The sequence below is a fragment of the Arabidopsis lyrata genome, assembly GCF_000004255.2.
Source record: "Arabidopsis lyrata subsp. lyrata unplaced genomic scaffold ARALYscaffold_4, whole genome shotgun sequence".
Classification (NCBI taxonomy): Eukaryota; Viridiplantae; Streptophyta; class Magnoliopsida; order Brassicales; family Brassicaceae; genus Arabidopsis; species Arabidopsis lyrata.
In genome coordinates, this window is record NW_003302552.1 from 11,988,611 (window position 1) to 12,011,723 (window position 23,113).

Below are 23,113 nucleotides of genomic sequence, written 5' to 3' on the forward strand. Positions count from 1 at the left end.
TAAATCACTCACATCCCTATAGCTTAAGATATTTGCTTACACCTATGTTTTTATTTCTCACTTTTTTCACGTGTTTAGTTTTCAGTTTTGTTACAATAACAAGTTGGTGAAATTATGCTTATTATCAATTTTTTAAAGTTGTGTTAAAGTCACTTTACCCAAAAACAAAATCAAACCCATGAATCATCACAAAATTCTGAACTGCATAAAAGGATGCTAAATAAACCAAAATGTACTAAAACGATCAAGTGCAAATTTGTATCAAAAGTATCAAATCACTGTCACAAATCCAAAAAGAGAGTTTGATGCAATGAACATAAAACATCACAAGTTTATTCAGCCAAACATTATTTGCTTAAGATTCTGACATCTGATTCAAACAGACAAGATCAACACAGTAGACATAAGAGTACTTACTTAGCCCAGACTTAGAGCGGCGTCAAGCCAATCACACCTGCGAAAGAACCAATATAACTCGTGAGAATACCGAAACAGAGAGTCTGAATTTGCGATTAAACGTTATAATAAAGTGTGTTTTTCTAATGAAACCACAATTATCGGCGTATGAAACAATTGCAGGATAAAGAGTTTAACCATACCACATGCCAATCTCCCGCCTGCGTTTCCAGTGGTCAGACTAAGCTCATGGCCACCTATATTTGTCAAATCAAAGAGACTGATCAGATTCATAACTTGGATTTAGAGACTTTTATAAGCTTGGAATGAGCCATCCTTTTCACTAACAAGTCAATAAAATTATTCTACAAAATCCAAAGAGAGGAAATATTTCACAGGCCACAAGAATATCGTAACCGGTGGCAATTGATGCATTCAAAGCTAAAGTAAGAGTATAATGGATTACCCTTTCCAAGGTCATCCTTAAGCTCGTGAACCACAAAGGCTCTTCCAACAACAGAATTAGGACCAGTCAGAGGAATCTGCAAAATTGATTTCACAGTAAACAAAAGCTTCTTATAAGAGAGTATATGAGAAGCAAAATACTAATTAAAGGAAAAACATGCGATAGCACCAACCTGATTGTCCACTAGTGTTGTTTCTGCCACGCCTGTTGTTACAAAAACATTATTTAGTTCAAACAGTTTTCAGATTATCGAAGATGGCAGCAATAATATTTGGGAGTTTGAAAAGAGGATTCAATACCATCGGCATTGGCAGTTATGTTTCCCAGGTCACCCGCATGACGGCACTCATCTTCAGGAGCTCCGTGTGTCATGTTGTTAGGGTTAAAATGTGGTCCTAAAAGAATACAAGACAGAATATCATCTTAGAATTCGGCAAATCACAATATATCGGTATCAAACAAATCTGCCATAGGGGTATATTGCTATTAACCTGTTGAGACACATCCATTAGTTGTATCACCAAACTCATGCTGATAAAATCAAACAGAAAACAATAATCACATCATTATAACTACAAGAAGAACACAAAATTCATTCATCTAATGACGAACAAGCTTACGAGGTGAAATCCATGAGGCCCTGGAGTGAGACCGGTGATACGAACATTCACAGATGTAGGACCTGCTTGCCATTAACAACCATTCACTTAAACAATCTACATCGTCAAAATTAGATTACTTGTAAACTTCATAGAACCATTGAAACCAGCAAGAGTTACCATAAAATGTAAACACTCTAAAGGCTAAAGCTAATCACTTTCTTTATCAGCAGTGAGAACCAAACACTAAGAAATGTGAATCAAACGAAACTAAGTAGATTAAACAGAAAAAGTCTGAAACTTTGAAGAATTCGAAAATCAGATATGAAGCAGATTAAACAGAGAAAGTCTGAAACTTTGAAGAAATCTAAGATCAGATATTGAAGCAGAGTAAACACTAAGAGTGACCTAATCATGCCCATCAAGTCAATTAGAAGGAACCCATGTAAGAAATTGGAGATTTAGAGAGACGGACCTGAATCATCTTGGGTCAAAGTAACAACTCCTTCGACATCGGAAGTACCTTTGAGGACTGCAACAGCTTTCTTCGCGGCGGAAACAACAGTCAAGGCTTTCGATGGAGCTCTGGTGGAGAAGGAGACGGATTGGGGACGGTGGAGGTTGTTGTTGTTGTTGAGAGAAACGCCGCGGAAAGAGGAACGGAGATGGGGAGAGGAAGAGGGATTGGAGGAAGGAGGAGTGAGGAGACGAGAAGGTGATGAGAATGCGAGGATTGTGTTGGTGGCAGCCATGGCTGCTGCTGCTGCTGTGATTTTGGTTTTGACGTTTGGAGGAAATGAGTAGGCAAAATAGTGTGAATTGAGAGATGAGGTTTTTGTTGGTGTGACTTGTTTCGGCCCACACAAATACAAATTGATTTTTGAGTGCTTTAACATTTTCCCAACTTAAGAACTTTTTTCCTTTTCTTTTTTTGTTCAAAACATACTTTAGGACTTAAATTTGATTTATTTATTAGACACTTTCTTCACTTTATTGCTAGTTTTTATTGGCAAATTAGTTCTTAAAAAGTTAACTATATGTTACTATTTTAAGCGAAAACGTTAACTGAAACACATAATTTGGTTGGTTTAGAGACAAATTTGAGTAGAAATTATCTAAGACTCGATGCAGAACGAGGTTGTGGTCATAGAGAAAAATCAACTACAAGCCACCGTTTGTCCTCTCTAGTTAATCATTCAAAGCTTTTTCTCTCTAAAACGTTTTTTTATCTCTCTAGATTTTTTTCTTTGTGTCAATGGTCACAAAGATATCTCTTATGTCTCTCTACAATTATATATTTTATAGACAAAGGAAGAGAAACCACATAAACACTGATGTCATAATTAAAGAGATACTAATGGTTTTTGGTAATTTTTCCAAAACTAAACCGGTTCAGTAGACTGCCAAATCATGGATGCAAACCGACCATAAACCAACCATATATAAAAAAAAAAACCTCTTTTACAAAATTTATTAGAATTTTTAAATCTTCACGAGGTCTAGATAAATTTTAAATCCACTAGATGAGTACTCAAGATTGTATACGCTAAGAGTTAAATTAACGTATACAAGTAAAATTCAATGTTTTAGTTTAAAACCGAATAACAAACCGACATCATCTCGATGAGGAGTTCTATAAATAAGCTAATGGGCCGGCCCGTTATGGCCCAAAGATAGACAAAAAAATAAAAACTAAGCCCAAAAGCAAAAGCTTTGTGTCCTCTCTCATGGAAACTTGTTGAAAACACAAAAACCCCAACTCAGAGCTGACAAACAAACAACACAGAGCTCCGTCATGAATTTCCCTCGTCCACCGCCCGTCCCCGGCTTAATCCGCCGGCCAGTCGGTCCCTCACCACCACCTCCATCACCAGATCCACCTCAATTCCTCTCTCCATCAAATCATCACCTCCCTTCTTCTTCAAACGGAGTCGTCGTCGTAGGCTTCCTCTCACGAAGACCAGACGATTCATCACACCTTATAAACCAAGTTCTTGACAACAACGTCTTCGGTTCTGGAAAATTGAACAAGATCCTTACCGTTGATAAACCGGATTTTCAAGATTGGTTTAGGTTCCGGAAGATTTGTTATTACCACGAAGAAGATAAAGGAATCGTCTTTGTGCAATTCTCACCTATCATTTGCCCTGCTTTATCGAGTTCTTCTGACTCGGGTTTTGATTCTGTTTTGGAGGAACGAGAGTTCGGTGATCTTCAGGGTTTGCTATTTATGTTCTCTGTGAGTTTTCTCTTTAGCTAAAGCATCAATCTTTCACTTCAATTGCAACTTATGTTACCAAAGATAGGAACTTTTGAGTATTTTGAACATAGAGGATTGATTTAGGACGCTGATAATTGTTTTTTAAGCTGGATTAACAATGTGGGTTATATCGGTTTGTCTTTAGTTAGTTTAGACATCTTGATGAGGAAAAGAACTAGAGTAGGCAGAAGTTGTCTTGTTTAGTTTCTTAATGATTCTAGCAATGCAGGTTTGCCATGTTATCATAAACATTCAGGAGGGGTCGCGCTTTGATACTCGGCTTTTGAAGAAATTTCGGGTTTTGCAAGCTTCGAAACAAGCTTTAGCCCCATTTGTTAGGTCGCAGACAGTTTTACCTTTGACATCAAGACTTCATTCATCGTCAAATAATTTTTCACAACTACACTCAGCTTCGTCGAGAGGTGGGGGCATTGTAAGTCGCAGTGGTTCATCGGTGTCTCTCAAGTCTGGTGGAGGCTCCTACACTTCTCTGTTCCCTGGACAGTGTAATCCTGTTACATTGTTCGTATTTTTGGATGATTTCTCAGATATGTTGAAGTCCAGTTCTAATGTAGAGGATTCAACAACCACTTCATCTGCTAATGATCAGTCTGTGAACACAGGAAAGCTTACTAGGTCAGAGTTACCGACGAAAAATTCTGGTTCTGTAGTTGTTTTATCTCGCCCAGGAAGTAAATCTGAAGGGGGGTTGAGGAAAAAATTACAATCATCTCTCGAAGCACAAGTTAGGTTTTTGATCAAGAAATGTAGAACGCTCACAGGTTCGGATAACAATCATGTCGGTTCAAGAAGTGGGAGCATTTCGAGTTATGCACCGTTATTTTCGCTGGATGCATCAAAGGCTGTTATTCTCTTAGACCGATCAAATAAGAAAGGAGAGGCTTTGGAGTTTGCCTCTTCTCTTGTTGATGATGTTTTGAATGGAAAGGCTAATTCAGACTCTCTGTTGCTTGAAAACAATTGCCAGATGTCTACCAAAGAAGATGTGCTATGTGTGAAAGAGTTCATCTACAGGTGCTCTGATATTTTAAGAGGTAAAGGAGGATTGGCTGCTAATTCAGGTAGTGCTGGCGTCGGAATGGTCGCAGTTGCAGCAGCAGCAGCTGCTGCCTCAACTGGATCCAGAAAAACGTATAGTGCACCACAGCTGCCACAATTGGATGAATGGCTCTCTTGCGGTCATCAAATTTTAGATGGAATTATAACTGCGAAAATTGTGTCTACTAATGAAATTGACCAACGCAAGAAGAAATCTCGTGAAAGAAACATGTCCCCTGTGAAAAATGAAGCAAGGTCATCTAAGGGCCCAGAAACTTTGGATATTGCTGTCTCTTTGTTAGGAAGTGGAAAAGGTCTGAATTTGAAGTTTTCATCCTTATGGTGTGAAAGAGCCTTTCCGGCTGCTAAAGACGTGTATTTAAAAGATCTCCCCTCATGTTATCCTACGTTAGTGCATGAAGAACACCTACAAAAGGCTTTATATACTTTCCGCTCAATGGTCAGAGGACCATCAGTGCAGATTTTCACAAAGAGGTTACAGGATGAGTGCATATCGATATGGGAATCCGGGAGGCAGCTTTGTGATGCTACCAGTTTAACCGGTAAACCATGTGTGCACCAGAGGCACAATGTGGAGGAGCAATTTCTCCCTGGGGCGGAAATCATGTCACATTCCAGTGGTTATGTTTTTCTTCACGCATGTGCTTGTGGCCGTTCACGGAAATTACGTTGTGATCCTTTTGATTTTGACTCGGCAAATATTTCTTTTAACTGCTTTCCAGATTGTGACAAACTTCTTCCTAGTGTTAAGCTTCCTGAAATAGCTCATGCAGGGCCTATAATATCATCTTCATGGAGTCTAGTTCGAGTTGGTGGTTCGAGATACTATGAACCCTCAAAAGGTTTACTTCAAAGTGGGTTTTCTGCAATCCAGAAGTTCCTTTTAAAATTGGTACTCTCTTCGCAGAAAGATGATGCTCCAAATGATTTGCTGGTTGGGGAATCGGAGAAAGCTTGTATATCTAGGGCAAATGTAACTATGGCTAAGACTATCAGAACTAACATTGATTCTGCACCGGTTACCTTGGCCACAGTGACACGTGGAGAATCTGTTGGTAATGGTAGTATTGGTGACAAGAAAATTAGTTTTGGTAGAGGCCTTCCCAATTTACTAATGAGAAAGCCTTTCTCCGAGGTTGTTGCTGGATCAAAGAGTACAGATTTGTTATTTCCTCCCCTTCAACCGAGCAGGCAGCCTCCTCCGGCCTTAGAAAAGGTTGTCAAGCAAAAGGTTTGGAATGGTCTGAGTGAAGAGAGCGTTCAGGATGCTTGTAATCAAGAATGTCAAGAGTTTAAGGACATTTCTCGTGATCAGGAAACCTTAGGCATGTCTAGAGGTATATCTGCGACAGGCAATGACCTTCCGTTGCAAAATGGTAGTAATCCTGTGCCAGTAAACATGAAAGTTGCTGAGAAGGTTACGTCAAGCCCCGTGCAGAAACCTCTGACTGCTTACATAGGGTTTGAGCACGAGTGCCCCAGTGGTCATCGCTTTTTATTGAATACAGAGCATCTTGCTAAGCTTGGCCCTTACTCTGTCCCTGAAGAATATTTTGATCCTAATTCTGCAGAAAGTTCAAAAATTAAGACTGACACTTCAAAGCTGCAGAAAAATATTGTTTATGGTAAAGGACGCCGAAAGACAAATAGGATGGCTTCTGGAGTGAATAGGATGAAAAACATGGACAGGTCAAACCAAGTGGTCTCAAAAGATAATATTTTTCCTGGAAAAAAAGGGAATAGAAATTCAGCTGATAGTGAACCCATCAATCAACATATACATAACCTTGGGGCCAATAACCAAGATAATAACGCTGAAGACTTTGGGGTAGCTTTTTCTATGCTGAATAGAAACTTGCCGATATTTATGAATTGTCCACATTGCTCAGCTGCTTTTGGAAAGAAAGATTCTTCAGATATCAAGTATGCGGGTACAATATCGCAGCTTCAAAGGATCTTTCTGGTAAGATATGGAAGTAGCAAATTTTCCTTAGTGAAATTTGTACCTGGGGTGTTTAATTTGTCACATTATATTTTCTTATTGCAAACGTTTTGCTTCCAGGTTACGCCTCAGTTTCCAGTAGTGTTGGCAACTTGTCCAGTGATAAAGTTTGAGGTACTTTTCGCACTCTGAGAGCTTATGTTAATCCTTGGGTGAAGGAATGAATATCTTACAGAATGATGTCTTGTGAATAGCAGAAAACATTACGCTTAACTATTTTATCTCAGACTAATTTACACGTCTATAAGCTATTTCTAGTGATGGTTCATAGTTCTTTATTGTTTCTGTACTGAGAACCCAATAACTGGATCTTTTCACGTTCATGCTCTAACCTATAATTTGGTCGATATTCATGAATTTCACATAACCTCTGACGTTATCTCTACTTCAGGAGTCATGTATACCTCCCTCCATCATTGGCCGTGAACAGAAGTTGCAGTTCAGCCTTGGATGTCCAGTGATTTTACCACCTGATAGTTTTCTCTCTCTAAGATTGCCATTTGTGTACGGTGTGCAACTTGAAGATGGAACACAACTTCCTCTTATGCCGTCTGCACAAGAACCTGAGAAAACTGCCTGGATTGTCAAGGGCACGGTGCTTCAGTTTCTAACAAAAGAGAACGATCTCGGTGAAAAACTCCAGACGTGATGTGAATTTGTCTACGCCTTTCAAATTATCATCACAGCGATGCTTCTCCCATGCTGTGCACCGAGCATGCTCCTCTGAACCAGAAACTCTCGGTAAGTTATTATCTGATGGGGAATGAGATTCCACTTATTTCGGTATCTGCACGCAGTATCATGATTCTTCAGTTGCCTATAAGATGCTTTTGAAGTCGGGCTTAAAAAGTTGAAGCATAGAGTGAACAGATAGGTGATAAGGGTCACTAGCCACGTTTCAGGTACTCTTCCTTGTGGCCTCTACTTCGAATTTTGTTAAATCTTTTAGTTTTAATAGAGTAAGATGGTCTACTGGTCTGGTTCAGATAGCTTGGAGAGCAGAGGAGACAGTGCAAACCTCAGCCATGATTGTTGAAACAAGTTTCTGGGATTGGGACATCTGATGACTGTTTATAATCCAAATAAATGTGCTTTTGAAGTTTCCTATCTTCTGTGTGAACAAAGCTGTTTTCATAGAAAGACAGTCTTCTTATTTAAAGAAATTTCTTTTTCTGGTAGATTCTTAGTTGACTTCTTCTATGGTTTAACTTGTAAGAAGCTGAAGACATATACTATTTATAGTGGAGAAACAACTCAAAAACTGTCTAAAACTACATATGTCTATAGATGTCCAAAGTGTGTTTTTTTATAACGGCATAACCTATTAACAGCATATACATCTGTGTGCCCTTGTTTACAAATTGTTTCTCCTTTTTCACTCTCAAAAGGAACCCAACATTTCTTTTGTTATCGTCTTCCCCATTTTCACAAGAACTCTCACATAAGATTTTATAGTTATGGATATGGGGAATGGGACAGGACCCGGGATGTCGGGGGCTTTTAGTGGAGGCGGCGACGAGATGATGGGAATGGGAGGTGGCGGCGACGTAATGACGGGAATGGTAGGCGGTGAGGTTACGGAGATGAGTCCTGAAGTAAGATGGATATTTGAGATGGCTTGGTATGGTGAAACTGTAAGAGACGATGGGTTGATTTGCGAGGAGCATCCCCCTAAGCTGTCTTCAGATGGTATTTGGGAGAAACTTATTGTGAAAACGGTAGGTCTTTATTTTTGGCAATATCGTCTTCCGAAGCTCGAGATTGTCATCTTGCTCGTCTTTTTCCTTTGGCAAGCCTTTAATATCCTGTTCAAGAAATTGCGTCTTTCTGTTCCCAAGTTCTCCTCTATGATGCTCGTGAGTTCTTCTTCTTCTTCTTTTTCTTTTTCTTCAAAACTTGTGTGTTTGCTACTGACAAAATCATTGCTGCATTGAAGGCTGGGCTACTCTTGAATGTTGTAGTTACTTTATCGGGAGACAACTCGCTCATTGGGGAGATCTTAGTCACCAAAAACAGAGTCGACATAGCAGCACTCCTTGGATCATTTGGATTCTTGATTTTCTGGTTCCTCAAAGGTGTGAAAATGGACGTCAAGAGAATCTTCAAGGCTGAAGCAAAAGCAAGAGTCACTGGAGTTGCATCGGTTACTTTCCCTATACTTGTTGGCTTCTTCCTTTACTCGCTCAAATCAGCTGAGAATCGACCGCTCAGTGCCAACGAGTATGACATAATGCTGCTAATGGAAAGCATCACATCCTTCTCGGGGATCGCAAGACTCTTGCGCGACCTCGGCATGAACCATTCATCTATTGGCCGGGTCGCTTTATCCTCAGCCTTAGTCTCTGATATAGTTGGACTCCTGCTCTTGGTGGCGAACGTTTCTAGAGTTTCAAAGTCTTTTAATGATGGTCTGTCTATACTTTTTGAGATATCCTTATTTCTCGTCATTGCGTTTGCGGCTGTGAGGCCGTTAATGTTTAAAGTAATCAAGCGGAAACGAGAAGGGAGACCAATCGAAGACAAATACATCTACGGGATTCTCGTCTTGGTTTGCTTATCTTGTATGTATTGGGAAGATCTCAGTCAGTTTCCTCCACTTGGAGCCTTCTTTCTTGGCCTCGCCATTCCCAATGGACCTCCTATTGGATCTGCATTGGTCGAACGATTAGAGAGCTTCAATTTTGGTATCATATTGCCTCTCTTCTTATCAGCCATTATGCTCAGGACTGATATCACTTCTTGGAAAGGCTGTTTGACATTCTTTAGCAGCGATGATAAGAAATTTGCGGTTGCGTCTCTCATCTTGCTCATCTTCTTGTTGAAGCTCTCTGTCTCAGTGATTGTACCTTACCTCTATAAAATGCCGTTGAGAGACTCTATTATCCTTGCCCTTATCATGTCTCATAAGGGTATTATCGAACTCAGCTTCTACCTTTTCTCTTACAGCCTCGTGGTTAGTCTCTCATCTTTCGATTCTTGATCATGATTATGATTTCTTGCAAATAACAAAAAACAGAAAGATTCATTTTTTATTTCTTCTGATTGATGATTTGGTACAGATGGTAAGCAAAGATACATTCTCAATCCTAGTCTTGTCCATTGTCCTCAACTCTGTGTTCATACCAGTAGTGATCGGGTTTCTCTACGATCCATCTAAGCAATTCATGTGCTACCAAAAGAGAAATTTAGCGAGTATGAAGAACATTGGAGAGCTAAAGACTCTTGTGTGCATCCATAGACCAGACCACATATCTTCCATGATCAACCTTTTAGAAGCTTCTTATCAATCCGAAGAGAGCCCTCTCACTTGCTACGTGCTTCACCTCGTCGAGTTACAAGGTCAAGACGTTCCCACTTTGATCTCACACAAAGTTCAGAAACTAGGAGTCGGGTCTGGAAAGAAATATTCCGAAAACGTCATTCTCTCTTTTGAACATTTCCACCGTTATGTCTGCAGTTCCATTTCCATAGACACATTCACTTGCATCGCAAACGCGAACCATATGCAGGATGATATTTGTTGGCTAGCTCTTGATAAAGCTGTCACACTTATCATTCTTCCTTTCCACCGGACTTGGTCACTTGACCGAACATCCATCGTATCCGACGTTGAGATGACCCGATTTCTCAATCTCAATGTCTTGAAACAAGCTCCTTGCTCTGTCGGCATTCTTATCGAACGCCATCTCGTTAACAAAAAGCAAGAACCGCAGCAAAGCCTTAAGGTATACTTACAATATACATTTTATTATTTCCGCCTTAAAAACCAACCATAGTGGTCTAGTGGTTTAGGACTCGCTTTGTTAGTCAAGTATAGCGCCCATGTTGGTCGTTGTAGACGCTTTTAACTATATAGAAAGACTAAGCACACGGAGCTATTTGATGACAGGTGTGTACAATATTCGTGGGAGGAAAAGACGATAGGGAAGCTCTGGCCTTTGCGAAGCGAATGGGCCGACAAGAGAACGTAACATTAACAGTTCTACGCCTCCTGGCATCAGGAAAGAGCAAAGAAGCGACAGGATGGGATCAAATGCTGGACACAGTGGAACTAAGAGAGTTGATGAAAAGCAACGATGCCGGAACAGTAAAAGAAGAAACATCAACAATTTACTTGGAACAAGAGATATTGGATGGAGCGGATACATCAATGCTTCTACGTTCCATGGCATTCGATTATGATCTTTTCGTCGTGGGAAGAACATGTGGCGAAAACCACGAGGCAACTAGCGGTATAGAGAATTGGTGTGAGTTTGAGGAGCTTGGAGTCATTGGTGATTTCTTGGCCTCGCCGGATTTCCCGAGCAAAACGTCGGTGTTAGTAGTGCAACAACAACGAACGGTAGTCAATAATAATTAGAAACTGAGAAGCATATTTTTGCTTTGTGGTTGTTGTTGTTACATATCTCTCTCTCCTTTGTAGCATCTACAACAAAAGTTTGAAAATAAAAATAAATGTATGACCACATTTTTCATTTTATTTGGTTTTTTGATTGCTACTCTTTTTTGGTAGAGCAGAAAGAAATTTTTTGAAGAATGTTTTAAACCTTAAAGGCGTGTCTATAGACGTTGGGATGCTTAGAAAAACCAAACCGAGGGCTGCTTTAATCGGGTTTACTACAGTGGTCATCCCGTGTATATCCGGTTACATTCTAATGAGGACTAGGGAACATTTTGGGTAGTTGGCAATGACGGAACTTCAGTACCAAGAAATCATTATATTGCAAAGTTTATTGACAGATCTCAAGATCAAGCATTCCGAGTTTGGACGAATGGTTCAGTCTTGTGCCGCGGTCACTGACTTAGTAATCTTTATAATGGCCTCCGGGACGGTTCTTTTAAAAGGACAAAAAGGTTTACCACATGTTATGGTTATTGTTTCGTTATCGTCTTCTTGGTCTACATCGTATATATGGCCGGAAATGTTATGGATTATCAAACAGACTCCAGAAGGCAGGCCGGTTAAAGATGTCTACATCTACTTGGTTATGGCTTAGCTTGGCTAATGAACAATAATATGTAAAGTTTAATTTCTCAAAACAGATGTTTGACAACAAGAGCTTCACTGTCGTTGCAGCTTCATCAGTACTTGTCAGCTCGCTGTTGATACCGATCGCGATAGAATTCATGTACGAACCACATCCTATCTTTAGTAGTTACCGAGATAGGAACTTGCTAACCTTGAAACATGACTGTAAGCTGAAGACCCTTGTATATATGCATTCATAAGCCTGACCACATAACCTCCATGGTCAACTTTCTAGATGTTTTTAACCCAACACAAGATTCACAATTGGAATGCAACGTTGTTCAACTAGGGGAGCTCATAGGTCAAGCCAGTCCTACCTTCATTTCCCACAAGATGCAAAAGCCGAGGGTTGGAACACGCTCTTACTCCCGCAATGTCATAACTGCATTCTTAAATCTTCGTAGACATTTCACCGAAGAGGCAATGTCCATTGACATCTTTACATATGCAAGCTTGGTAGATCACATGCACGAGGACCCCTTTTGGCTTGCCCTTGACAAAATTGTAGCTCTCGTTGTGCTTCCTTTTCACCGTTCTTGGTCTGTTGACCGCTCAACCGTGGTCACTGACGACAAGGCCATGCAGAATCTCAACCGTAATGCCTTGAAAAGAGCGTCTTGCTCTGTTGGAGTCTTCGGCTACCGGAAACCTCTATGGGAATCTCAAATGGACGGATCATGTTACAAGGTACTTGAAAAAACATGTTCTAATGATGGCTTTAACCGATTTATTTTTTTGCGATTTAGAGATCTAATCTAATAATGGCTTTATAACTCAAAACCAACTGATGATTAGTATCTATTTTGGCTTATATATCTTCTATACTAGTGTTGGTCCATAAGCACTTCGATGTGTGCTCTTACAAGTTCTAAATCGGTCTCATGGTTCTAATGTCAGGTGTGTGCAATAGTTGTGGGAGGGAAAGACGATAGAGAAGCCTTAGCATTTACCAACCGTATGAGGAGAAACAAGCAGACAAGCGTAACCATCTTACGCCTCATCCCTCAACTTACTACGGGGGAAAGCGATGACTCGGTGCAGAAGTTGGATTTCGAGGACAAAAAGGGGATAATGAACAATGAGGAGGATTCAAATGAAAATGATTCCATGATATGTATCGAAAAAAGGGTCAAAGAAGGGGCTGAGACTTCAATGATACTAAGATCAATAGCGTATGATTATGCTTTGTTTATAGTTGAAAGTAGCAGCGGAATGAATAGCGCGGTTACGCAAGGATTGAATGAACGGACAGAGTTTGAGGAACTTGGAGCCATCGGAGATGTTATAGCGTCAAAGGAATTTCCTTCAAGGGTATCTGTCTTGGTCTTGCAACAGCAAGACAAACTTAAGACTTGAGATTGATTATAAACAAAACATAAAATTACTTCATTTAATCATACAATTTGTCGCTAAATTACTCTATAAGACGGTGTTTATTCAAGAGAGAATCAACAATCTCGATTACATCATCACTAGAATTAAAATTAGATCCCTGAAAGTTATGAAACATGCAAGAAAGGTACACAATCAATGAGATGCAGAACCGGATTTTACTCACGTTAGAGCAAGCGTTACGGAATCAAGTGAATGGCTTGATGAATTCAAAACCTTGGTTTAGAAGTGATCCAGTGATCCACAGCTTCAGGTTAGGCAAGTTTAAGCTCTGTTCAAAACATGTCCCCTGTTTCCACCAAACTCAGTAAGAAAACGTATATTCGGGACTTATAAACAAGAAAAGTAGAAGGGAACAAGTTACTTTACATCTAACGTATATGTTAAGAGGTATCTGTCAGGAGAAGGAGAGCTTAGGTTTGAGTTTTGCACTTGGAAACTTGTAAGAGACTCCAAAGACTTGTAAAGAGATGGAGCAACACCTTCTCCTTTATTACATACCAATCTCACATAAAACCCTTTCTCCTCCACTTGAATAACATCCATCTAACACATCAAAACACACAAATATTCAAGCTTTGATGTTTCAAGAAGATTGTTTGGTTTTTCGGGTTATTACCTGAACGATTTTCTTGGAAACCGGAGGATTGATACCGCGAAAAGGTTGAGTCTTTTGAGCATCCGGAGCAGGTTCTTGGTACCCACCAGTAGAGTTTAAAGAAGCTTCAAGTCCCGCGATATCGGATTTGAGTTTCTTGGCTTGTGATTGAAGTTCTTGAACATACGACACCGCATCTCCAACGATAGATGCTTTATCCATCTACACACACATCATCATCATTATTTACAGTTTCATTACCAAATCTTGTGTCTGAACATGTTATGATTTACCTTAGTAATATTGGGAACAAGAGATCTCAATGCATAAAGCTTATCCTTCATACGACCTCTCCTTCTTCTCTCAGAGATCAAAGTCCTAGACCGATCAGTCTTCGTCTTACGACTTCCATCATTATTCGTCGTAGTGGCAGAGGAATCATCACCGTCGTTGTAATCTTCTTCTTCTTCTTCGCCGTTGGCTCTAACACTCTCACCATCAAAGCTACGGAAAGATTCAGCGACATTGGAGTCTAAGTCAGGCAGTTCGTCGAACAGGTCATCGACAGGTGTTGGGATGAACTGGTTCTCGTCTATGAAACATGGGCTGTTTTGTAATGGACCAAGATCGAAATCAAGAACTGGGTTTTCGTCGATGGCTTGATGATCACCTCGTATGAGATTTATGAACTGATCGAAGTTTGGATCGACCAAGAAATCGTGAAGTTCTAGATCGTTTATGGTTGACAAAGCGTTGACTCTTCCTTCCATTTGTGTTTTTTGTCAAATGAAGAGAAGACTGTTTCGAAAGTTTCTGACAACGAAAGAGAGACAAAATGAGTTTATATAATAAATACACTTTCATTTTTTGTGTTTCAGACAATTTAATTTAAAACTATAAAATGAGTTTATATAGAAACAAATATAATATGAGATAGTGATGTTTTAAAAATTTTGAGTGTGAAGTAAACTGTATTAAAGATTAACATAATAACTTACGAAATCAATTATATATATACATACTCTTGTTATTAGATTATTCAGTTAACGTTCTTGATAATGTCATGCATGACCTGTATATTATATGTATAAATTATGTTACTCAAATGATTAATTTGTCGTGTTGCATGACAATTATATGTTCCCATTGTTCTTCTTTATATTTTATCATTTGAATTTTTTTTGTGGTGGAGGGGATGCAGATTAGAAACAAGAACATATAAATAACATACATTTTTCATTATTGGGAAATATTTTTTAAGCATACCACTTTCCAAAAATATGATTTTTTGTCCAATTTTCTAAAATACCACAGTTACGGATTTATAAATTTCTACAATATATAATGCATGTTATAAAATATTTAACGTTTAATAAAATTTTACAAGACTTTACAAAAAATTTATAAGACATGCTATATAATGGTATTTTTGAAAAACTTTTCTCGTAGTGATATTTTTGAAAAATGGTATCATAAAAGTGATATTTCTAATACTTTCTCTTCTTAATATTTTTGTTGTCTATGTGTGGTATAATCTTACTGTGATAAATCATCTATCCATAATAGTTAAATAAAAAGATAAAATCATTAAAATAGCTGAAATTCAATCTTGTCCAAATGACTCAAAAATTATTTTGCTATCTGAAAAAAAAATAACATGTTTTTTTTTTGCTATGAGTGCAAATACTCTTTACAGAGGTGATATTTACTATTTAGTATAAAACGAATTAGGATATAAAAGAATTACACGGTTTTGTTTTAACCTTTAGAAAAAAAAACAAGATTTATGTTCTGTTTTGTCAGTTTTCCCCACCTATTCCAAAAACATTCAATCAAATTCAAATTTAGAAAGATTATTTATAAAATAGTATAAACACAAAATATAAAATATTCATTACAAATATATCAGACATTCGTTTATCATATTTTGGATAAGATTTGATAAATTTAGAATCTTACAAAAGTGAAAGTTAAAACCAAAATAAATAAATGTAATCGACATTCTCATCAATCTTGTTGGTGTTAGCTTGTTAGGCTAAGGCCTAATCGGTTCTTTATACTAAAAATAGTTTCATATGTCATCAGTGTATGAAAGGAATCAGAAGAGAAGTTTATCCATCCACTTCCTGTTACTATATAATTGTTTTATTTAGTTTATGAATATATTTATATAAATAATAAATCGATCAGACCGTATTAAAAAGATGTTCAGAAGCATTAGTTTGAGTTCGATAATTTAGAAAATAATATTAGACGTACAAATGTCAGTGTACTCTTTATATTTTAGATCCACATGTATTATTATTTTTTAATGATAGGAATTAGTTTGCAATCGGCTTATTACAATTGTAGATGTCAAAAATCCTGGAGATGTGATTTAATGATTGGAATCACAAAATTGGGGTCAAAATCTTAGTTGAGAAAGCACAAAATTGAGCTATTGTGCAAGAAAATATGTTTATCGGACTAATAGTCTAGGTTGACTCAACTTAAGTCATAAGGCATTTATCGGATTTGTTGTCTATGCATTGTGACCATTCGGTCAATCAAATCGTATGAGATTTGTTAAGTAAGTTTGGGGGTGGATAATAGAGAGTGGAAGCATGTATGGCTTACTTGTTACAAACTAGACTCTGGATTAAGTATTTGAGTCTTGAGAGGTAAACTCGGTTTAACTGTCACAAGCTAGAATGTTAACATAGTTAGTTATATGGCACGCTTTGTAAAATCCATAATGGGTTGTTTTAACGGATTTTTTTGGAATTTGCAGATGACTATGGGGCAGAGTACAAGGTGTGAACTGAGGTTTGATCTCAGTGTTTAAGTTGCTTTTATAATTCGCTTGTGCCAAATTTCTTAAAGATTTTTTTTTTAGCGCGATAACCTAATTCGAGGTGCGGTGCAATACATCTTCAGTAATCATAGGTTTGTTAACACTTAGCTTTTCTCGGAATTTTAAATGGTACCACCGCATGATTTTTGGCACGGATAAGTGTAACACCCCGGTTTTAGGAATATGGTAGTGCATGCGGAGAAGTTTAATAGAATTGATTTGGCCACCTATGTCACCAAAGTGCACTTATCTTTTCGGTCAACTGTCCAGAGAGAACTCCACAATTAAGGGTGCTTGAATTGGAACAATTTCATGATGAGTGACTTTCTGGGAAGTGATTGTCGGAACTGTGTGAGTGAGGACAAAACACAGAGAAAGATCATTTGGTGATTTGTAGGGTCGGTAAACAAATCTTTAAAAACCTCCCGGACATAGCGAACCGATCGTCGGAAGATGGTGAGCCCACGGGCCGAGAGAGGACGTGGGGCCTATTAAAAAAAATAAGGATCGGATCGTTACAATAAGGCGTTAAGATCATTGATTATGGTTATGCTCGCTTGATGGCATTTTACGAGCCATGTGTTACCCATAATCTGCTTATTAGCTCTTCTCATCTGCTTAGGCTAATCTTTTTCAAGTTCTTCTCAATTTTTCATGTTAGTGCATTTCAAAATACTTCAAAAATATAAAGTTTGTTGTCCCAAAATTAAGATCTTATATATATATATATATATAAGGGCTTCTTCAACGTTACGCCATCCCACTATATTTGGTGTAATATTGTTCATAAAACACCAAAAAAAAATTATTATTTTATTTGTATTTTGATTTATATACTTTAATGAAATTATTATTTATCAACTAAAAATCAAATATACCATCAATTTTTGTATGTTTTTATTTTTAATAATATGTACTTTAAAGTATAATTAAAATGAATAATAATTTATACATAATTTTTAAGGAAATACTAAATTAATTAAAACTGAAAATACATATTAAAGTTCAATTAAATACTGACAACATAAAATTACAAAATTAAACTATTAGTATTTATCAAACTATTAAAAAATAGTGAAAATCTAAAATTTAATAATTTAATAATACTAAATTTATTTTTGGTGTGAGATTTGGTGTTAATAGTTGGAGATGAAAAAAAAGTAGTACACCAAAACACCAAATTTGGTGTTAAAATTTGGTGTTTTGGTGTATTGTTGTTGGAGTTGCTCTAACTCGTTGCACAAAAAAATGATATATAAAAAACTCATAATATTATTAAGCCGGCTCTGAATCGATGGAATATCATAGCATTTCATCGCTCTAATCATTTACGGATAATCGCAATTAACTATGAAGAAGCCTGTTCAATGCACGGTTTTGGTTCTTGTCTCAACAAACAAACAAACAAAGGCCATTTATTAAAAAAAAAAACGCAAATACCTCAAGTATAAAATATTAGACTCTTGGCCGGGAGGACAATAATCAACAATTTAAATATATCAAGTTGGAATATTTTATCACGTATAAACCGTAAAACAAAAAAATTAGTCAACCAATTATAGATTCCTTCTAAGCTTCTAGCAGTTGCTTTTATTAACGAAATTGAACGTTTGAGCAACATTGGATTTTCGGGATATTCCAGAACCCTTAAAACCTCGACCAATTTCTAAAATATCAAAAAAAAAAAAAAATCCAATTTCTTAAAATAGTCTGATATTTTAATGATATTTTCCCAATCTTGGTAAAAACAAATACTCGGATTAAAACTGAGGATTAATCTGGGACTAGTTTTAGGGTTATTTTAATATTTTAAAAATATATTAATTTAATATTGTTTTCAAAATTACAGTAAAAACATAAAAATATATTTTAACGCAAATTTTATATTTTTATTAAAAATTTATGACTTTTATTAAAATTTGAACATAAATTATTGTAAAACATCACAAACTTCTAATTCAAATGTTTGAATAACAAAAAAAAAAGTTTTTTTTTTAATACTTGCATCAAAAAATAATCAGGATATGTAAGAATAGGCGGAAAATAATCAGATTAGAAAGGAATTAATCGGATTAGGCGGAAAGTAATCGGGTGACTGATTTTTTTAAGAGATTAATCATTAATCGAGACGAATAGGGTGGATCTAGAGATTAAGCGGGAGTAATCGGAGTAGACAGGGATTTTCACAACATGGATTATAGCTGAAACCAGTTGAAATACTTTTACTCTAATTTTTTTGGAGGACAAGTTTACCGTGCTTTTTCCCTTTTTTTTAGCTAAAACAAGTTGAAATCATTTTTTTTTAAGTTTTCAACTTGATTGGTAAAAAAGTATAAGAATTGAGAGTAATTGTAATTTTTTTTTTCAGTTGATTCTAGAAAAGAAAATTGGTGGGGTGATCTGACTCTGTTGTCGCAAATCTATCTTTATTTTTCCGACAAACCACCAATAAATTCATTGTTAAATCGCAAATAGACAATCAAGTCGATAAATTTTAAAAATAGACTATTTCATTTTGACGGTGAAATTTATAATTGATACAGCGTAAATCCATCGTTATATGTAACAATTCAAGAACCCTTGACTAATGCAACTTCTCCATTTTCACAAAACTATCCACAACTAATAAATCACATATTTACTTCGAAAATATTTTGATACTTCACCACAACAAATATGAGAACTCTTTTTCTTTATTTTGACATTTGGAACAAATTCAATTTTGCTGTAACCTATCACATCTTAAGAAACATAACTCTGTTTTTTGTTTTAATCTTAACTTTATGCATGTCAACTAGAAAAGAACTTATATTTTTCACCCCAACAAATATGGGAAAAATATGACAACTCCTTTTCCTTTCTATGAAGACATGGAACAAATTCAATTTTCTGTGACTTATCAGCACATCTTTAGAAACACAACAGCGGATAAGTCATGAACATCAATAAAGTATTATGTCAGATTTTCAGATAAACCGTAACTTTCGGTTACATTTTTGAGAACCGAAATGGCATGGATTCACTAATAAAACCAAACCTACCAATGACCACACCAATCAGTAAACAATGACCACACCAATCAGTAACAGTGGTCCATTTTCTCTTCTCACATCACATCAAAACATTAATACCTTTTGTTACCAAACTTTTTTCTCTCTCAATTTACTTACAACTTTTCTTTGCCCAATACCAACATTTAGTGCTCTCTGAATCTTTTTAGGCTTTTTATGAAACTTTTTTGCCCTTTCTCTTTTTCTCATACCACCTTTCCAGATTTACAATCAAAATGGAGAAAGTTGCCGCCACAAAACAAACCAGAAAAAGGGTCTTCTAGATTTCAAAATTTTCGCTTCATACTCTTGGTTAAGGCTCCTCTGAAGGCACTAGTGCTTTCGATTCGATTCTAACTCGTGCTCCTGAAGCAAGCCTGTTCAAGATACATACAAGCTTTAAATAAATCTGAATATGAATAAGATAAGAATGATATGTTCATATCAATATATTGAACAAGATTCAAGAAGTTTATGTTTTACCTTTCGTCGATCTTAATAACTTTCTCCTCGTCTTCTCTGAATGAATCGGGCTTCCTCGAAGATTCGGTTATTCTTTTAGTGGGACATGGAATGTTCTTGGTAGTATCTTCTGATGAGTCTCTTTTCTTTTCTGAGACAGGAGATCTCATGGACTCGCTACGTGGTTGTTGCTTGCCTAATATAGACGATGCCTTTCCCGAGCTTGGATTGTATTTCGAACTACCCGGTTTTGAGTCTCCATTCTCTGCTACACCCATTTGGTTGGATGCCCTGAAAAAAACTCACATGAGATGTGTCCTCAAGAATTCACAGAGATGAAGTTTACTACTCAAATCAAGAACATTTCCAATCACAGAGTATAACTCTAACAAAAAACTAACTGTCTTAAGTGTTGACATCAAAGCATAGGTGATTCAGAAATCTACCTGTCACCATTGTAGGATGAAGAACGCTTAAGTGAAGCATCATTAGCTTCTGCTGCATCCTTCTTCTGTAGCTTCGTCTCGACTAAGCTCCCACTAAAATACTCTTTCTCCTCCAATCTCATACCCATTAGACTCGGAGTTTCCGACAAACGGTCAAGATCCCCCATCATAAACGACGAGGAGAAAAACGGAGACGGAAACTTCGAGTGGCCAAATTTCGGTTTGTAAGTTGGGACAAGGCCGAAACTGTTATCCTTGACTGATATTGAACCACATGATATCAACTGCATCAGCATATTCGAGGCCCTCAGCCTCGGATTAGTGGGCATTCGAACATCTTCTTGTTCAAGAATCCTAAAACTATTCATTTTACGAACATCAGCTCTTATTAGAGACTCCAATGTATCAGTCTTTGCGCCTAGCGAAGAAGCACTATTGGAAAAAGGCGGTGAGATAGAGTTTCTTGATATTTCCGCACTCTCCCTCTCCTTCCCCGCACACGAAGCTTCACTCACGATATTATTTTCGCTGGTTTCATGTTCTGGTGACCCATCTTCATCAGTTGAAACACCTCTACTGAAGGTCTCTATAGGTTTTTGAGAACAACCACTCACAGTTTCATCGGTTTGAGTAGACGCATCTGCGAGCCCCTCGCTCTTATAAACTTTGTACTCAGCCAAACACCAAGAAGACGAGTTCTTCGCGTCTCTAGAATCAGGCGATACACCAGACGAGGAAACAGAGCGAACAGCTGGAGGAGAAAGCTCATCATCTTCTTGAGAATGCTTATTAGTTCCCTTCCCATTATTCATACTCGAAGACGAAGACGAATCATCCATACTTCTAGATGATGGTGGCTCGACAACTATTTGCTTCATGTTTTGACTCGCTAAGTTCATAATTGGACTAAAGTGATCTGTCCACAACAACATAGTTTTTTTTTAGCCTTCTTCATTGAAACTAAAACCAAATGATTACAAAACAAAATGTTTGTTCACCTGAATTGGATTCATCAAATAGCTCAGATCCTTTAAGAACATACTCATTCCCATTAGCTGGTAAAATCAAGTCATCTTCTGATAAATCATGCCAAACAAAACCATTCCTATAGCTTCTGCAAGTCAAAATCAAGAAAACATTGAATCTGAAAACTCTTTCTTACTTCAAAAGAAGTAATGAATGAATGAAATCAAGAAAGTTATATAAATACCTCTTACTAGACCAAGAATACATTGAAGCCATTCCTCTACCTCTAAGAACATTAAGCCTCTCTGTAACATCTACAAAACAAAACCCAAAAACATAATTGATTCCTTCACAATTCTTCAAAATCTCACAAACACTTTAAGCATTTAATAACATTACCTCTTAAGTATAAACCATTTGGAGAAGAAATCAACACTTCCATGAAATGAGGATGCTCAAGTTGACGATTCTTGGAGAGGTAATAAACAATTTGAACTTTCTTAATCTTTTGATGATACTTTGGTGATTTCTCAGTCCAGACTTTTGCTCTCTCTGGACTCACTTCTCTGCTATACTTCTTCATCCTTGCTTCCATGTTTTTATCTCGCTGACCCTTTTATTAAAAACCCCTAATTGACTAGTTCCGACATTGTTCTCTGTCAGATCTATCAATCTGGAGGAACGATGGAAGAGTTAGAGAGAATCTAACAGAGCTTAAGGATGAAGAAGAGAGAGAGAGTTTCAGCAATTAATGTTTTTTTTTAGAGCAGTGGAGATTAATGGAGAGACAGAGAGACGACAGTAACAGTGTTAGAGAGAGAGAGAGAGTTAAAGCTTATTTTTTCAGACAGAGCTATTTTGTTTTGTAACGAGGGAAAAAAAACACTGAAAATCACTGTGATTTTATTCGCTCGTGTCTTTTTCTTTTTTGTCTATTTTTTTATTTAATCAAATTAAAGAAAATTTCACAAATATTTTTTTTAGGTTTACTGGATAAATAATTTGGAATTTTTAATTAGTTCGTTTTTTGTAGTTGATAGTTTAAAATCAAACCAAAGATTGAAACAGAGTAACAGACTTAACAATTAAAACTGGAACAGAAAAAATTTGACAAAAACTGTAAAGATTGAATTGGCTTCTAGAGACAGAAGCCAAGATTTTTAATTAGTTTTACAGAAAGAAAGGAGATTTGAATTAGAATTACAATAATTTAGTGAAACTAATATAGAGTATTGTTTGCTTTATTTGAAGTAGTATAATAAGTAGTATACACATATTCAAATTCTAGAACTTTCACCGTAAAAAGGTAATTTTAAAATAATAAATTTTCGTATAGAGTAATCTTTTTTTATTCTCAACATTTTTTTTTTGAACCAAACAGTTAAACTAAAATAAAAAAATTTTATTGGTGATCTAGTCAAGACGATAAAATTAATTACAAAATATAAATAAACTCATTTGCGTAGTAGGGATTGGCTATGGATCGGGCCTTGTCGATCCAAAGATGTCAAAAAAAAAAAACTCATTTGCCAGC

General features: G+C 36.8%; 5 protein-coding genes across 8 annotated transcripts; 2 read left to right on the forward strand and 3 right to left on the reverse strand.

Annotated features, from left to right (window-relative positions):
* Window positions 1-217: 217 nt before the first annotated feature.
* LOC9317012 (superoxide dismutase [Cu-Zn] 2, chloroplastic) lies at window positions 218-2,328 on the reverse strand. The gene is made up of 8 exons (XM_002880899.2): window positions 1,937-2,328; window positions 1,483-1,544; window positions 1,354-1,393; window positions 1,162-1,257; window positions 1,035-1,066; window positions 863-938; window positions 600-653; window positions 218-454 (listed from the first exon to the last, which is right to left on the reverse strand). The coding sequence occupies exons 1-8, from the start codon at window positions 2,211-2,213 to the stop codon at window positions 429-431; spliced, it is 663 nt and encodes a 220-aa protein (XP_002880945.1). The 5' UTR covers window positions 2,214-2,328; the 3' UTR covers window positions 218-428.
* Window positions 2,329-3,172: 844 nt separating this feature from the next.
* On the forward strand, window positions 3,173-11,235 carry LOC9315179 (cation/H(+) antiporter 8). Of its 4 annotated transcripts, XR_002332551.1 has the most exons (6): window positions 3,173-3,700; window positions 3,951-6,764; window positions 6,864-6,917; window positions 7,195-7,544; window positions 7,628-7,705; window positions 7,790-8,079. XR_002332551.1 is itself a non-coding variant. In XM_002879066.2 (5 exons), exons 2-5 carry the CDS (start codon window positions 8,261-8,263, stop codon window positions 11,161-11,163), a joined length of 2,553 nt encoding a protein of 850 aa, XP_002879112.2. In that variant the 5' UTR covers window positions 7,451-7,705; window positions 7,790-8,260; the 3' UTR covers window positions 11,164-11,235. The 4 variants fall into 4 exon arrangements, 1 of the variants encoding a protein (XP_002879112.2); XR_002332549.1 differs by having other exon boundaries at window positions 7,195-7,705; XR_002332550.1 differs by having other exon boundaries at window positions 7,195-7,705; window positions 7,794-8,079.
* A 97-nt stretch (window positions 11,236-11,332) lies between these two features.
* On the forward strand, window positions 11,333-13,213 carry LOC9315180 (cation/H(+) antiporter 7; the record flags this gene model as incomplete). The annotated part of the gene is given in 4 exon segments (XM_021029025.1): window positions 11,333-11,794; window positions 11,826-12,017; window positions 12,019-12,519; window positions 12,730-13,213. Coding segments are annotated over 4 exon segments (1,614 nt in total), but the record flags the coding sequence as incomplete, so codon positions are not given.
* LOC9315181 (transcription factor FER-LIKE IRON DEFICIENCY-INDUCED TRANSCRIPTION FACTOR) lies at window positions 13,198-14,655 on the reverse strand. Its single transcript, XM_002880900.2, has 4 exons — window positions 14,116-14,655; window positions 13,844-14,044; window positions 13,594-13,770; window positions 13,198-13,513 (listed from the first exon to the last, which is right to left on the reverse strand). The coding sequence occupies exons 1-4, from the start codon at window positions 14,590-14,592 to the stop codon at window positions 13,412-13,414; spliced, it is 957 nt and encodes a 318-aa protein (XP_002880946.1). The 5' UTR covers window positions 14,593-14,655; the 3' UTR covers window positions 13,198-13,411.
* Window positions 14,656-19,584: 4,929 nt separating this feature from the next.
* LOC9317014 (protein UPSTREAM OF FLC) lies at window positions 19,585-22,432 on the reverse strand. Its single transcript, XM_002880901.2, has 6 exons — window positions 21,979-22,432; window positions 21,824-21,893; window positions 21,612-21,727; window positions 20,614-21,529; window positions 20,189-20,458; window positions 19,585-20,082 (listed from the first exon to the last, which is right to left on the reverse strand). Exons 1-6 carry the CDS (start codon window positions 22,172-22,174, stop codon window positions 20,019-20,021), a joined length of 1,632 nt encoding a protein of 543 aa, XP_002880947.1. The 5' UTR covers window positions 22,175-22,432; the 3' UTR covers window positions 19,585-20,018.
* Window positions 22,433-23,113: the final 681 nt, after the last annotated feature.